Below are 16,358 nucleotides of genomic sequence, written 5' to 3'. Positions count from 1 at the left end.
AATTTCAATGTCAGTTCTCCATGCCCTTCACAAAAACATGATGGCCATATCGGTTACATTAACTCTGTAAAGTTGTGTCGGCACATATCTTGAAGAACATTTTCGGGAAAAAACCCAGTACAGATATGAAGTGCATGAATTTCTGGCTTCTAGTGCGTATAGGATGCAGGGGCGCACTGTTTTGAGAGCCCTGATGTGTAAATTGCCAGAGTTTTGTCAGGGAAAAGTGAATTGGTCCATGTCCATTAGATTCTGGACACGAAAACGTGAGAACGCGAGAGAAAGCTGAATGAAAAAATGCACGTGAAAGAGTGACGTAATTTACATCATGACACGTCGTCATTCCTTACTTTAACTCATCCTGAAGAAGGCAGTATTGATCAAGAATCTACCAAACCTGGTTACCGTTGTGTTGTCTGGTTTAATAGATTCTGGACACTGTATACATGAGCAGCAGTGTGTGTGCATGCATGCTTGTTCTTTGTGTGTAAGTACCTCTGCATGTGCACTTTTTTTGTTACCCAGTCTCCCCCTCACGCTTTGCCATTAGTGAAAAAAACGTGTTAAATAAATAAAGAAATTCATCTCTACAGGTGATGATCTCGGAGTTTTCACCAGATGAGGTGCGGGCATGGGTCAATCTGGGAGAGTCGGAATCGTTTCCCAGTCTCTACCTGTTTCGATTGATCGACAACAAGATCGTCTTGCATATGGAGAAGATTGAACATGGTAAGCAAAGAGGTGAAAATGTTGTGTGGTTGTTTGACAACTCTTTGTTTATTTATTTAGAATTTTGTGTGTGATGAATCTGTAAATGTTGGTGTGTGTGTGTGTGTGTGTGTGTGTGTGTGTGTGTGTGTGTGTGTGTGTGTGTGTGTATAAACAGTGTGTGTGTGTGTGTGTGTGTGTGTGTGTGTGTGTGTGTGTGTGTTTCTTCTTCTTCATTTTCTTCTTCTGCGTTCATGGGCTGAAACTTCCACATACACATGTTTTTTGCACGAGTAGGTTTTAACTTGTATGACTGTTTTTACTCAGCCACCAGAGGTGACAACCATACGACAATTTCTGGGGATATGTGTGTGCATAAAATACTAGAAATTTTCAGTCAACATCAATGCTGACACCTATAACGTATTTTGTATGTAACAGGAGTGACGCTTGATGACATCATCAACCAGCACATGGCCAACTTGTGGCAGAAGGCACCTGACCTGATACGACCTTTCTCGCTGTGCATGTTCCATGGCCTCCTCAGTGCTGTCAAGGAGATGCACGACAAAAACTGGAGTCATTGCGACCTGCATGGTAAGCAGCTGGTTTAATGTTTTAATTCCGTTACACTGACAATCATCGTTGTAACGATGTTTAGAAAATAGGGAGATAGCTCAGTCGGAAGCGCACTGGATTTAAAATCAGTTTGTTGCTTTAGCATGGGTTTGAACCTGAGTTTCGCAAGGTATTTATTCAGAGTATACTTTGTGCAGTTTTGTCTGTACCCGAATATTCCTGTGTCCATGCATGTGCTTGATAAAGATCCCAAGTGCACAGCAAAAGTCTCATGGCATGAAAAACACAACGACAGACATGCAGAAAAAGATAAAGAAAAGAAATGTACATCGTCGTTCTGTATGGCATCTGCTTCACATACTGGTTTGGGTAACATTATTTGGCTTAATGTGTACTTATTTTCTCAGAGCTCTGTTACTGTACCTGTCTTCATCTCTTTAAAGTTCTTTTTCATTTACTGTGTTCAGTTGAAAATAAACGCACAGATGTCATTACATACAAAGGCACATATTTGTACCAACCCGTGCACTTACACATGCATTTGAAAGAAACAAACCCAGTTACCTCCCTTCCACCAGTCCCTTCACAGAAGTATTTTCACATGTCCTACTCCTGTTCTTCCTTGTTACAGGAGGAAACGTGATGATGACAAAAGACACCATGACACTCAAGATGTTGGATTTTGGAATGGCAAAACCACTTCGTCAGGGGTTCAATTTCAACCACGATGGTCTGAAAAACGACATCCTCAATGCCATCAGATTGTTCTGTGGCTTGTACATCGGACAGGACTTTGAGAACAACTTTGTTCTGGAACGAGAAATAAAGTCTGGAACATTGAAGAAGGTGTGTTGACATGCTTGCACTATTTGCTACCTGAGTGTGTCACATTGTGAAAAATGGAAGTTTGATATTTATTGTGTGATCACATTAAAGTTAGATGTAGGATGTTGAGTAATTCTCATTTTGTGATCATACAACAGAAATCTGCTGTGCTTAAAAATTGAGAAGCTTTGCACAAATTCAGTGTACTGATAAGTTGCACAAATTTACACATGCATGGTTATTTATGCATGGTTATTTATTTATGCGTTCATGCACACTGACACACAAAAACACAGACACCAACAAAATCCAAAAACAAAGAGACTGCCAACGTTCCAAAATTCAGAATAAAAAAACAAGAAAGGTAGATTGTTGGAACGTATGTTATTGACAAAACAATACATTCACAAATATATCGACCCAACGGTCTTTTAAGTGCGCAGACAAACAATAACGAAAACTGATCTGACTATTATTAAAAAAAAATAAAAAGATAAGTTTTCGTTATTGTTTGTCTGTGCACTTAAAAGACCGTTGGGTCGATATATTTGTGAATGTATTGTTTTGTCAATAACAAACGTTCCAACAACCTACCTTTCTTGTTTTTTGATACAGACACCAACAGACAAACACATAAACACACAAACACACACACACACACACACACACACACACACAAACACACACACATACGCACTCCACATGGCTCTCTCTCTTTCTGTCTCTCCCTCTCTCCCTTCTGTGTTAATATCTGTGCTGATTTTGTGCAGACATTACTAGAAACATCAGGTTTGAAGGAGAGTGAAAAGGATGAGTTGCTGCAACTGATCGCCATGACGTACCATGTGACGCAAGATCCAAAGCAAGCGGGATACGGAGATACCACCCCGGTTCTGGAACACATCGAACATACTGTGTACCCAGGTGTGTGTGTGTGTGCAGGGAGGGGGAGGGGGGGGGGGGTGAGAGAGAGACACAAGACAGGCAGGCAGGTAGACAGGCAGGCAGGTAGACAAATTGATCATTGTACGTACCACTGCACATGTGTGAGAGTGCGTACATATGATATGTAAATATGCGTTTGAGTGCTTTCTTTTAACAATTCAGAAATTACAGATAATTTGTTAGATATCTTCTAAACGCACGTGTTGCTATTTTCAGATAAAATGAAAGATGTACTGAGAAAGGCAGCAGCCATCCTGTTTCCTGACTACTATTACGGTGCCAGAGACATTGACTTGCAGGCAAGTGGAATCATTTGTTTCACTAGGTTAAGTTTGTAATGCTGTTGGAAGAGTTGATGCAGTTGGATATTTGCAGAGGGGATGGGAGGGGTTGATGGAGCACCAGCAATTGCCTGGCCATATTTCTGTTTTGCATGGTATTGCCAGAATATTCCTCAGCCATACCTTATTTTGTGGTGAAAGCCTAAATTTGAGAGCGTACAACTATAATGTTTAATTTCAGTAAGGTAATTCATAACATTTCTGACATGCAACTCAAATATGAAATAGATACATGGTGAAAATGACCCAATGATTTTGTGAGGATTCAGTCAAATGCCATCTCCTGGCATAATAATCCCAGAAATATTATTGACAGGAATGTCAATGTTTTTTTCTTCGTTACTCACAGGGAGGAGCAGAGGTGACAGATGGGAGAGGAGACAGAGAAGATGAAGACAAGGTCGACGCATTTGAATTTGACCTTGATGCTGCTGCCGCTGCCGTTCCTGAGGAACTGCTCAACAGACTCCGCATCTCTCTGTGAACATGTTCATCTGATTGGACGGACGGATCCAGCTGAACACAGACGCCGAAGAAGAATCAACAGCCATGCTTTATTGAGTGTGCCACGGGTTCATCCAATCTGATAAAAATGTACTTGTGCAATTCCCTACAGTGATACCTGTCATGTGAGGGCCCTCCGATACGGGGACACCTCCGTTAAAAGGACACTGTCATCCCTGTTTATTATCTTGACGGCTTAAAAAAGACCTGTCAGGTAAGGCTACTTGCAATGAAGGGACACTGTTTGCTGGCCTAGGATGTCCTTTCATCACAGGTACCACTGTGCTTGATTAGTATGCCCATGAAGTGAACATGGCAAGGTTGACAACCATGTATTGCGTTTATTCAGCAGTGCGTCCCTGGAAGCTCAGCTGGTTGAAATCAGCCAGAGCTAAGAGGCTGATTGGTTGAACAATGGCTTCCTGAGAGCCTGGCTGAAAATGATGCTCAAAAGGAGAATTGAAAACAAAGTTGATGCATTTATGAGAAGAACAGTTGATGTCGTCATGGAATTTTGGCGTAACTCTATTCTTGGCGATATTGATGTCTTTGTACTTTAGACTAAGTAAATCATTCTTCATGAGAAAGATTCTCTTAAAATACGATGGACAATACATGATTTAACATTCTTGTATCTTTCTATCGATACCTGGTACAAATATAAACACTATTTCGTTGTTAAAATAATCCGTTTCGACCTTTTTTCTGAAGAGCTGTTTAACACGAGGTACACCGACATTCCATGATGATGTCAAACTGCTGTTGCAGAGCCCCATGCTTTCCATGTATTTGTTGTTCAAGAGGTCGAGCATCAGTAGCAGAGTTGATTCACTCAAATAAACGCTTGCTGTTACATAGCTGAGTGCTTTTTCTATTGCGAAAGGTTTTAATGTTACAATGACCCACCAGTTTGTTGTGTGTGATGAATCAGTCATTGACCTAGTCTGTCCCAATTATGACCTTATCTTTGGTGCTAAATATTGTTGGCAGATGTGACATGAGCATGAGTATTACAAGTGGAATGTAGTCAACCACAGACACCTACGGCTGTTAGAAACAGCTTACATAGTCACTCTCAATGTGTTTTTATGGTTGTTGTTTTATAAATTGTACCACAGATTTCTAGTTGGAGGTCAAGATAAAACCTTGTTTGGATTAAAAGAACAAGAAAGGTAATTTGTTGGAACTAATGACCTTTCTTGTTTTTTTATTCTGCGTTTTGGAACGTTGGCACAGTCTCTTTGTTTTTGGACTTGTTTAGATTCCTCTTTTATTGTCTCCCATCCCAACTCCCTCCTCACACAGACACACACACGCACTCACGCACACACACACACACACACACACACACACACACACACACACACACACACACACACACACACACACACACACAAAACACCTTCCCCCTCCCAATGACATTTTACTCACCTGTTTCAGTGCAATGTTATTCTTTATTGTTCAAACTTAACACTTTTAACTTTACTGTAAATTTTTTGAGTGCGTGTTTTTGAACCAAAGACCTAATATATTTTGATAATACTTTTTTGTGCAGCAGCATACACGAAGACCACTAAGTCAAGTGCCTTTAGCAAATAGATGTTGCCTTTTTAAAACTAATGATAATTTTATTACACTGCAATAATATAATAATGACACAATAGTAATAATAATAATGAGAAGAATGTGTGTGAGTGTGTAAGAGAGAGAGAGAAAGAGAGAGAGAGAGAGTAAATGAAAGTATGACTTTGTTCCAAAGGTTTTACATGCAAAGGAGTTGTTCAACATGTTGTCTAAGTCAAAATTTTAGTAAAGAAAAAATTCTTTTAAATGTTGCTCAAACTAAACAAAACAAAATCAAACAAATCCTTTGCTTTGGTGAGATGTTTTGAAAGTTGTTATACAATCACATATGTCAGGTGATGCTTTCAGTACCATGTACCATGTACCACCATACTTTATGAGGATGTAGTCAATGAATTGGTTTTTGTTGTGAATGTTTTTGTAACTCAAAGTTCTGTCTCTGTCAAGTATAATGGTTCCTGTAGAGTAGTGTCTCTGTGTTTTGTACAGGACATGATAACTATACTCGCTATGATATACATGTAATTGTCTTACAATACAGACATTTACCTTTAACCCAATGCCTCCCAGAGCATCCAATATCACCTGCTAGATAATCGATATGCAGATCAAGTTAAGGCCGCATCAATCATCTGCAAATAAATCGCTGTCCCCCTGAGAGACGGCATGGCTTGAGCAGTTGAGAGCGAGCCTTGCTTCATTAGATCGTTCCGTTAAATCTCTTGGGAACTACAAAGGAGACACCATGACTCTGTGCGGAAGGCAAATATTTTTAATGCTATTAATGCCAAGGGATTACTACTTACTTGTAACTGTTCAGGTTATATGGATGTATTGCATCATTCATTTAAAGTGGAAAGCTTCTCCTTTGCTTGTGTTTTTCTTTGACGACAGACTGCAATTCACTACATGAACTTCTGTATAATTAATTCAGGATGAAACAAATCACGTTAAGCAATATCAAACATTTAGTGATTATAAACATGTCGGTCTGAAACTAAAAAAACCATAGAGACTATTAAGACCTGGCTAGTTGAAACTGGTAAACTGAGACGGGTTGAGCTGGTCTGGACAAAACATGCCTAATTTGCATAAACCAATTTTCTATAATTCTGAGTATTTTCATATCTATATATTTTTGGATTCAAGAATTGTTGAGAAATACAATGCAATCATTTTTGAGTCTGAAATTGAAAAAAGACAACTTAAATGTCTGATGGCTTTCATCATGACAACTTTAATGAACAAATAATGAATTATTTTTAAGCTTCCAAGCAGAAATGCAATCCCATAGTCCGAACTGAGTCAGACAATGTTAGACCAATATTTCAATCAATTTTTATTGAAAATTGAGGGCGTGACGGTGCTGCCTCAACTTTTGTAAAAAGCCTGATATGACGTCAAAGACATTTATCGAATAAAGGGAGAAAAAAATGTCTTTAGATATCATCTGGAAGAACTTCTATTTAAAGTTTTAAGATTTGTCAAATAAGTTTTGCAAGAATTTCTCTCTCCACACACACACACACACACCCCACCACCCTCATCTCGATTCCCAGTCTTATCTGAAAAAATCTTGACTAAATGTGAAAAGGAGCTATCGGAGTGGTATTGGTACATGTATAACGAATTTATGTGGAACTGCATGTGGTAAAAAGAAACTGTGCAATATGTAATTGCGTTTGATGATATTTGATACTTGTTAAGGTCCTTCTGTTTTTCATGTTTAACAACTGAAAAAAAATTGTTGGTAATTTGTTTTGCCTTGCCATTGAATTGTCAAACTGCTCCCTTTTTTATGTCACATTTTTCTGACCGTTTCCAAATGTGCATTATTTTTAACCATGTTCTACATTTTGAAGTATAGACAGCATATATACAACTTGCATGACTGGATTGTACAATTACCACATGCTATAGACTCTCTTATATCCCATGACATTGATTTTGCTAATGCGCTTTCCTTTGATCTCATGCATAACTCTTTTACAAATATGACGTCTCACACTTGTTTACTGTGTCTTCTAATTTTATTTTTTTTTAATGTTGAAATGTGAGGTTTCCATGCAATATAAATAGTTTTGTATTTTTTCTTTGTAGACTATATTTCTCCTATCTGTGATCTCATTTGGATAATTTTATCTTTTTATGTCTGCTGTCTTAAATGTCAAATTTTTCTACCCATAGTTTTTGCATTTAAAGATACTGTACCATCCTTCTCACGTAACCCATCATGTCAGCTGCCACAGATCTGTGCAGACTCTGACGTGGAGAAAGATCATCCCTCAACTTGCACACACACCAACATTCAACGGCCTGGCTACATCTCTTTGTGCAGAATGGGATTTTGTTGTTGTTGAATTCATTTTGAAAATGACATGAATGTCATCATTCAAAATAAATTCAGCAAGAAATATTCTGTCTGCACAAAAGTATGCAGCCATGTTGTTAATTGTAGGAGTATGTGTCCCAGCGAAAGAATGCCATTATTCCAGATGAAAGCATGGACAGATATGTTGATGGCGGTGAACAGCATTGTGTATGCGGGAAGAACAGTATAGTCTGTCCGGTGGGCTAGCGGAGGACGTTTTTAATTATTAAAAGATTAGTACTATCTTATGTTAAATGGCTTGTTTTCAGCTTTCGCAGTTTGAGCCCTGTACACGTACATTTTCGCAATTCAAGAGGAAAAACGCTCACATTTATACCTGAAAAGAGCCCCACGCTCAATGTCACATTTGAATATATTCGTTTGAACTCTCGTGCTTCTCAAAACTGTCACGCTCATAGGACAGAGCCTGACCGAGGAATGCAGTGAAACAGAACTTGACAGGTGTGAGAACAAACCATGTGCACGCGACAAAGTAGAGAGGTCAGTGGGGTGCGTCACTAAGGCTTGTTCGGGGTTCCAATTTATCTATTTCTGGTCGTATCACTCAAAGATTTACGAGGGTAGAGCAAAAACGATTACGGATAGAGAGCAACAGTTATGTTACACACAATATACAGGCTCCGAGATGTCATTAGGCATAGGCAGTCGGTAATATGATAAAACTTACATAAATCGCCAAAAACTTTGCAGTTAATTTTCAGCAGAATTGCTAAACTTTTAATAGTGGGGGGACAGGTTATGTCAGGGATTGCCAACAATTTTGAAAATTTGCCGAACCTCTTAGGGTCATAAGTAGCCGAAACAAATAAATTTATTCACATCCCAGTAATTGGCTTCACAGTCTGAAGTTGATCACTACTGTCTATGCCATTTCTGCAAATACTTGCATCAGTGCCTGAACAAAAAGATGTGGGTGAGTGTTGTTTGGTGAATTTTTTTTCTTGCCCGGCTATTTTTTTCTAGTCTCAAAAACCTGTAAGTGTACTATATGTAACAATATATGCTGTATGAAAGTGGTACATCTTGTGAATACTGGACTGAACTTTGAACAAACATAACGATGCTTTTCAGACCTCTTTTTTTTGTGCATGTTTGCATGTGTGTGTGTGTGTGTGTTGCTGAGTGCAAGATTCATGTTTGGGAAAAGATGGTGGAAGAGGAGGGCTCTGTCTCTCTGACTCTCTCTCTGACACGCACACACACACCGACACACACACATACACACTAAAGGTAGAAGTTACAAACAGGAGACAAAAAGTTAACATTTTTATCCAGTAAAATATATTGTTGGTTTGGCAACTGCTAGTTCTGGGTAATATTTCATATACCTCAAACATACACATGTAAATTTAAAGATTAAAGGAACCATTTCATTTCAAAACATTGTCCAGGGTAGAGAGTAATATAATTGTTTCTGTTCACTGATAACATAGCATTAACCACACCAACAACTCTAATCTAATCATACCAGTTATATTGGATTTCACACAAAGCACAATTATAACAATAGACATAAACGTGAACATACAACATTCCACAAAGTATACATTTTGCACAGGGATGGTTAATGATATTGTTTCTGGTACGCAAGAAGCTGTAAGCCCCAACATCTCTAGTTCATAATGACCAAACATTTTCCTGTCACATGTTTCAGCCAACATTCCTAACTGCAGACAATTCCATCCGACTCCTTTTGGAACAAAAAGCATTTAAACAAAATCTCCATCCCTTAGAGACACACACACTAACAGATAAACACATGACAATGTGTACACATTAAGAAAGGTATAAACAAAATCTCCATCCCTTAGAGACACACACACTAACAGATAAACACATGACAATGTGTACACATTAAGAAAGGTATAAACAACAGATAAACACATGACAATGTGTACACATTAAGAAAGGTATAAACAACAGATAAACACATGACAATGTGTACACATTAAGAAAGGTATAAACAACAGATAAACACATGACAATGTGTACACATTAAGAAAGGTATAAACAAACAGTTTTTCTTAAACTGAGGTTTGTGCCCTTGAAAAATAAGATCAACCTGAGTTCTGTTGAGCGATTGAACAACCAATCAGCAAACAAACATTTAACAAAAACAGCATGTTCACATAATATCACAGGCATTTACTTTTAAAGTGTACAACACTGTACAAATCAGTTTCAGCAAATGCATACCAGGGCTGGACTGAGTGTAAGTGAGGGAAGGGCTTCCAAAATGAGGCAGGAGAATGGGGGTGGGAGGTGTGCAGGTGGGGGGGGGGGGGTGGGAGGTGTGCAGGTGGGGGGGGGGGGGTGTGGGGGGTGTGCAGGGGGGGGGGGGGGGTCATACCCTCCACATGCTGTTGACATTTAGCATTTGAAAGGGGTATTTTGGGTCTTTTCTTCAGAAACAATAATACATTCAAAGGGTAAGGGGGGGGGGGGGGGGCTTTTAGAACCCAGGACCCCCCCCCCCCCCCCCCCCTCTAGATCCAACCCTGCAAATTACCAGCTTCCAAAAGTCAGTAACTGCACACACTGAAAAATCAACAAGTTAAGGACACCTACTAAACACCAATTGTTATGGTGAAATCTATTCTCTGTAGAGTCGGCCATTTGAATCTGCCGAGAAAATAAATGTTCCTTCAGGCATTTTATATTAGGCACAATGCAGTCAAAAACTCCAGTATGAAATAAAATGAGCAAAAAATACTGTACTCAGGTGTTGACGCGGAAGACAACACTGCTTGGCAAGAAAACACCACAGTTTCCAGCCTTGGGTCGTCATTGGGCGACGTGAAAGACAAAACAAAACAGAAGAAAAGAGTAATGGGATGAAACTCTAGTGTTGTCTTGTCAAGCAGTGTTTTCTCCTTCGTGAAAACACGAATACAGCATTTAAAAAAAAAATGTGTTCTCTTTCTTGTGTGCAGTCACCATTATCCTTCTTCAAGCATGAAAGAAAGAAAAATTAGTGCTAGCGTATCTCTATTTGAAGCTATGTATAGGTTACAACACGAGTGGTTTTTTATATGGCTTGTATTTCAGTCAAGACCCAGCGGATGAATATCATCGGGAGACACGAGCCTCTGGCGAGTGTCTCTCGATTGATATTCCCGCTGGGTCTTGACTGAAATACAAGCCATATAAAAAACCACGAGTGTTGTAATCTGTATATCCCATTCTACCATCAAACACAAAGTGTAGACTACTAGCGGCACTGTTGCGATCTGTGCAGGGTAAAACTGTTGCCAGCGAGACTTAGCCCTTTTGCAACCTTAAACTAAGTGACCGTCGCTGAAAAAATAAAACGAATGAGTGCATCGATAAGTACGCGGTAACACTACTTTCAGACCATTTAAAAGCTTTAAGTAAAGGTTCATAAGTTGCAAGAAAGTAATGAAGTCGAATAGAAATTAATTTAGTTGAAGCGCACAATTCTTTTGTTTTGCGTTTCAGGTCGGCAGAACGGGCGAAACGGGTTTGGGACCCATTTGGCTTACTCGATTCAGAATTGATTCCACGTTGTTTTTCTCGAACGTGTGTAATTAGGCTTATTGACAGAGAAGCAAATCTTAGGGAACAAATATGTAGGTTTAGATTTAACCATTTGCTCCCTATTTGAAATGTATCTACGTGTTTTGCGAGTGTGTTTGCATGGATGAACTTAAACTGGTATGGGTGAGAGGAAAACGCGACCGACACGTCTGTCACCGCCGATTGATTGCATTTTGAAGGAATATGACTGGATTACGGAAAAATATGTGGACTTACTGCAGAGCCAGGCAAAAGAGTAGACTTGCTCGCAAAACACGTGAAACAGCCGATGTTTGATAGCTGAAGGCGCACACCGGCAAAACACACTACCGACAGATTCTCAAAAGTCGTCTGCTAACGATGCAAGGGGAGGGTACTCGTGTTTTTGTTTTGGTTCGCTAGCATCTGGTTATCTTGTAAGTTGAATGTTCGTTTTTTTCGACCTGCATTGCTTTCATAATGAAAGAAACTTTTGCTTATTGCATCTCATACATCAGATCAGTTCTGAGATTCATTTTTGCGTGCAACTGATATGGTTTTCTGAGCCGTGCAATGCGATTTTAGAACTTCATACAAATGTGTCACATTGTTCGGCGCGAGGTCAAAGGTCGGGAGGAAAGTAGTCCTTTGCCCAAATCGGAATCTGCACTATCATATATTTTTTGGAGTCCATGATGTATTTATTGAGCTATAAAAATACAACATATATACCCATACTGAAGTAACAGAGACAAAGAAGGGAGGTCATGGGATATAATAATATATTTACATCATCGGGGCAAAGGCAGTTAGGTACACAGATATACAGACAAACTCATCCCAACCTTTGTGAAATACATCCATGATATGACATTAAAATATCAACATCAAATTCTGGGATACCTCAAATTCTTCAGTCTTCAAAAGATTCCCAATTTTGATTTCATCTCATTTACTCGGTCTACATGCACCGTTACTGCAGGATTGTCTTTTTTTAGTTAAAAATAACTCATACAAATATCTCACTTTACCATTACATCATAAGGCAGCAAAGGACAGCCAGGGCCTATTTCGTAAAGACAACACCCATGCAACAATGTGTGTGTGTGTGTGTGTGTGTGTGTGCATGTGAGAGGAAAAGAGGGAATGAGTGTCATGGATAATTATAAGTGGATGCCCACATCTGGAGACAGCACCCCAGCACTACTCGCCAGAAGACACCAGCCTTTTGCCCAACTGCAGAAGACTGCAGACTTCATGGCAGCCACCGACCTGAAGATATGATGGCCATGAATGTCGAACCCAGAAGAAGAATGGATAAGTGGAAAGGGATAGGTGTTGCAATTCAGCAACATTGTTAAAACACCAAACAATTCACAAATCATCAGGAATAAGCTCCAATAGTGAGTTAATTTAAACAAGCATGCACACACAAAAACACAGTGTTGAAGTATGCTGTTAAACATAAACAAAACCATAAAAACATCAAATAAAAAACATGAGACTCAAAGCTTTAGTCATGGTATGTCTGCAACAAGAGGGAAGGACACCTCCTCTGGTGACTTTAGGCAAAAGACCAAGGATGAGCTTAAAGTCTTCCATAAAAGTCTTCTCAGAAAAACTTGTCTGAGTTATTTCTGATCATCAACTACTATCTTCGCCTTGAAAAGTACTAACTGTGTCCCTTCTACACGATCATGTTCTCACTACCACAGAACATCAAATTATTACAATCAATTATGTATAAAAAATGAACACAATTTCTATTATCACCTTCGCTTTGCACCAAACTTTTACAAATCGCTTGAAGTGAACAACATAGCTATGACTGTTGCAAAGAAGATCATGAAAAAATGAGAGAACAAAAACAAACACTAAGCCGTAAGAAACAACATGTGCTTATCTGCAAGGAAAAGTAAAGAAAAGCAAGCCAAAGGACCTCCAAAAATCCTAGAAAATCCCGTCTTAAAGCCGAACATGCAGGAGACAAAGCCTCGTCTTGCCACAGAGCTAAATTTAAGACCTCCAAAAATCCTAGAAAATCCCGTCTTAAAGCCGAACATGCAGGAGACAATTATTAACTGTGCCTAAGCAATTTTGCCAGGAAAGACCCTTTTGTCAATCGTGGGATCTTTAACGTGCACACCCAATGTAGTGTACACGGGGGGGGGGGGGGGGGGGGGGGGGGGGGAGTTCGGACACCGAAGAGAGTCTGCACACAAAGTTGACTCTGAAATAAATTTAGCGTTGCCAGCACGAGAAACTGGAGCTACATCTGCCGCACATCGATATTGGCCTTTAAAAAAGAGGCAGATTGGAACCTGCCTGCTAAGATTTCAAGACTCCCCCGCCCCTTTTTTCACATTTTCTTTTCATAACCTCTATTTTAAGACCCAGCTTTCGTTCGCACAAAAGCTGGCATTAAAAATACAATGTGCACAAAAAGTGCCATAAAACAGTAACAACACATTTTCTGCTTACACAACACACACTTGTACAAAAATAGATAAAAACAGGTTGCCTTTAAGGATTTTTGTGAGCAATATCTGTAAGTAAAGCACAGTGACAAATCAACTTTCAAGTAAATTATTATGTGCGCAATGAGTTTTGTAAAATGATTCAAAAACACACACGGGGAAAGAAAACAGAACAAGTATACATATATATATATATTAAGCACACCTGAAGCCGAATGCCATGTCAGCAGTACTTTAACAATTATCAAAGTGATGTGAGTAATGCGTGTATTTCACAGAAACTGCATTACATTTTGGGGAAAACAGTATCCCCTTCACAAAGAATTTTAGAAAGAAACCAGAAAAGAAGATTTGAAAAATAAAAATGAAAAAGTCAAAAGAAAAACATTTGACTGCAGATCCAAAGTATTAGAGGTAAAAGTCATAAAGAAAGATTAAAAAAACAAAGAAACATAGTAACTATTTGATAATAAAAAAAAAAAGTTGGAGATACTGCTTTTGATGCCAATATACATCCACTGCACAACCACTATATTGCAAACTACCTGAGAATAAAAGCAATTAAAATCTGCTCAGACATACTTTCCAACTATTATTTTCACTCTCAACAGTGCAGCCGTAAAGTGCCACTGTAATGACGCAGATGTGCGACGCATCTCAGGCTTGGAAAACGATGGACGCAAGACACCACAACTACTCTTCACACCTTTTATCAATTTTTTAAATTTGTTTTTAAAGCAGGATCATATGCTTCAAAAAGTTTAAAAAGTTCATTGCACTTATAACAAACACTCATTCCACGTGTCATATAACTTTTTTGCTAACATTCTACTTATGCAGCCACTCCCTCAGGCTCTACTACCGTTCTCAAACAAAGAATCGTAGGAGGGAGGCTCCGGAAGTTCGTAGGAGGGGGGTGCAGCGTTATCAACAGGCGGTGGGGGAGGGGGAGATGCACCGCCGGGCTGAAGTGCAGAGGAGCGTGCAGGGGAATAAGTTGTCGAAGGTGCAGACGCAGCCGCCCCATCCCCCCCAGCATCATACGCAGGGGGGGTAGAGAAAATGGAGGAATAGGACGGCGGTGCCTGCAGTTCTGTTTCTGCGGAGGACTCTGTCCCAGAACTACTGAGAGCTGACCTGTGTGTGGACACCGAGTCACCAGCGGCGCTAATAGTCACAATGTCTGCGTCTGCTGACCTTGACACAGAAACGTTGGCGGCAACCGAATTTGAGGTCCCCGGAGGCAGGCGGGGTTTGAAGAGGCTGGTGCAGCGGTTCCAACAGTCCCTCACGGCTTTGAGGCAACAAGCGACCATCTCACCCAGACGCTGGCACATATCCCCCAGGCAGCTCCCTCGCCCACTTCCCTCCCTGCACGCGCGGAAGAAGTAGCTGAAGAAGCCAAAGATGACTATGACGATGCCGAAGGAGAGGATGCGGCCCACCGTTGTTGACCAGAAGACGTTCCTCTCATCTGCACAAACACAAGCGCAAAGCCCTGATTTAAGCTGAGAGATTAAATGATGATAAAATGTGATGTTTATTAAGTTAAATAATCTTGGAGATCCTGCTCAAAGGGCTATACAATCAAGGTAAGAATAAAAGAAGTAACACCAATATTAACTTGCCTGAGCACACACACATAAGCATGCACGGATGCAAGCATGCATGCACACACAAGAAACATATAACCACCATACATACTATTCATACCACAACCTCTTAAACCACACACACACACACACACACACACATACACATACATGTGTGCATGCATGGATGCACGCACAACCGCATGCAAGCACACTCACGCACATGCACACATTGGCTGATCTCGCTGAAAGTCATGTGATTCTCAGCCACATCGGCTAATTTGATATCTTTCTATCATTTTCTTTAGTTTTCAAAGAGATTCCATTCAGTTTTACAATTTGTGTTGAAGACTTAGATAATCCATCAAGTCCTCCTGTTGAACTGCACTGTGGATGTCCTACAGGGAAGCAACACTGAGGTGAGTCATGCGCTTGGCGTGACATTGAGCGGTATCATAATTTCCTACAGGAACTTCACCCGGGGGCATTCCTTGTATACAGGAAAAACACTTACAGGAAGTGCACCTGCAGGGAGGGTTCTTGAAGAAATGGTGATGTGATGCCTCAGTCAGTGTCAACATGCAAAATTGATTCATTCAAAAGTATCTCACTCTGCGCAAAACGCAGTCAAGATGTTAGTTTTTGGCATGTGCATTAAGGCTGAAGGAAGCTTTCATATACCTTGTACAGTCCAACCTGCCCTAGTGACCAGCTCTTGAGGACCACCACCTGTCCAAAACAACCACCCTGGCGTTTGTTTTCTCCATATAATTCACCTTTCCATAACGACCACCTGTCTATATAAAGACCACTTTGGGTCGGTCCCTAGGGTGGTCATTATTGTCAGGTTCCACTGTAAAAGCATGGACAGATCTGTGATCATGGGATTGATCAT

The 16,358-nt window shown here is 40.0% G+C and overlaps 2 protein-coding genes and 1 long non-coding RNA gene across 3 annotated transcripts in view; 2 read left to right on the top strand and 1 right to left on the bottom strand.

Moving 5' to 3' along the window:
* Positions 1-3,882, top strand: part of LOC138979478 (uncharacterized) — a 38,034-nt gene extending 34,152 nt beyond the window's left edge. The window contains exons 7-12 of the mRNA XM_070352193.1: positions 594-729; positions 1,150-1,305; positions 1,919-2,133; positions 2,883-3,036; positions 3,274-3,356; positions 3,748-3,882. Of these exons, the coding sequence (XP_070208294.1) occupies positions 594-729; positions 1,150-1,305; positions 1,919-2,133; positions 2,883-3,036; positions 3,274-3,356; positions 3,748-3,882 (879 nt within the window). The remainder of the gene's footprint in view (positions 1-593; positions 730-1,149; positions 1,306-1,918; positions 2,134-2,882; positions 3,037-3,273; positions 3,357-3,747) is intronic.
* A 5,653-nt stretch (positions 3,883-9,535) lies between these two features.
* LOC138979863 (uncharacterized) overlaps positions 9,536-16,358 on the top strand; it is a 474,427-nt gene continuing 467,604 nt past the window's right edge. The window contains exons 1-2 of the long non-coding RNA XR_011460161.1: positions 9,536-9,663; positions 9,789-9,866. This is a non-coding gene — a long non-coding RNA (uncharacterized lncRNA). The remainder of the gene's footprint in view (positions 9,664-9,788; positions 9,867-16,358) is intronic.
* Positions 13,625-16,358, bottom strand: part of LOC138979854 (uncharacterized) — a 10,827-nt gene continuing 8,093 nt past the window's right edge. The window contains exon 5 of the mRNA XM_070352602.1: positions 13,625-15,345. Within this exon, the coding sequence (XP_070208703.1) occupies positions 14,720-15,345 (626 nt within the window). The 3' untranslated portion in view covers positions 13,625-14,719. The remainder of the gene's footprint in view (positions 15,346-16,358) is intronic.

Source organism: Littorina saxatilis, linkage group LG11 (genome assembly GCF_037325665.1).
Source record: "Littorina saxatilis isolate snail1 linkage group LG11, US_GU_Lsax_2.0, whole genome shotgun sequence".
NCBI classification, from domain to species: domain Eukaryota; kingdom Metazoa; phylum Mollusca; class Gastropoda; order Littorinimorpha; family Littorinidae; genus Littorina; species Littorina saxatilis.
The sequence above is the reverse complement of the archived record's forward strand: the minus strand, read 5'-3'. Positions and strand labels throughout refer to the sequence as shown.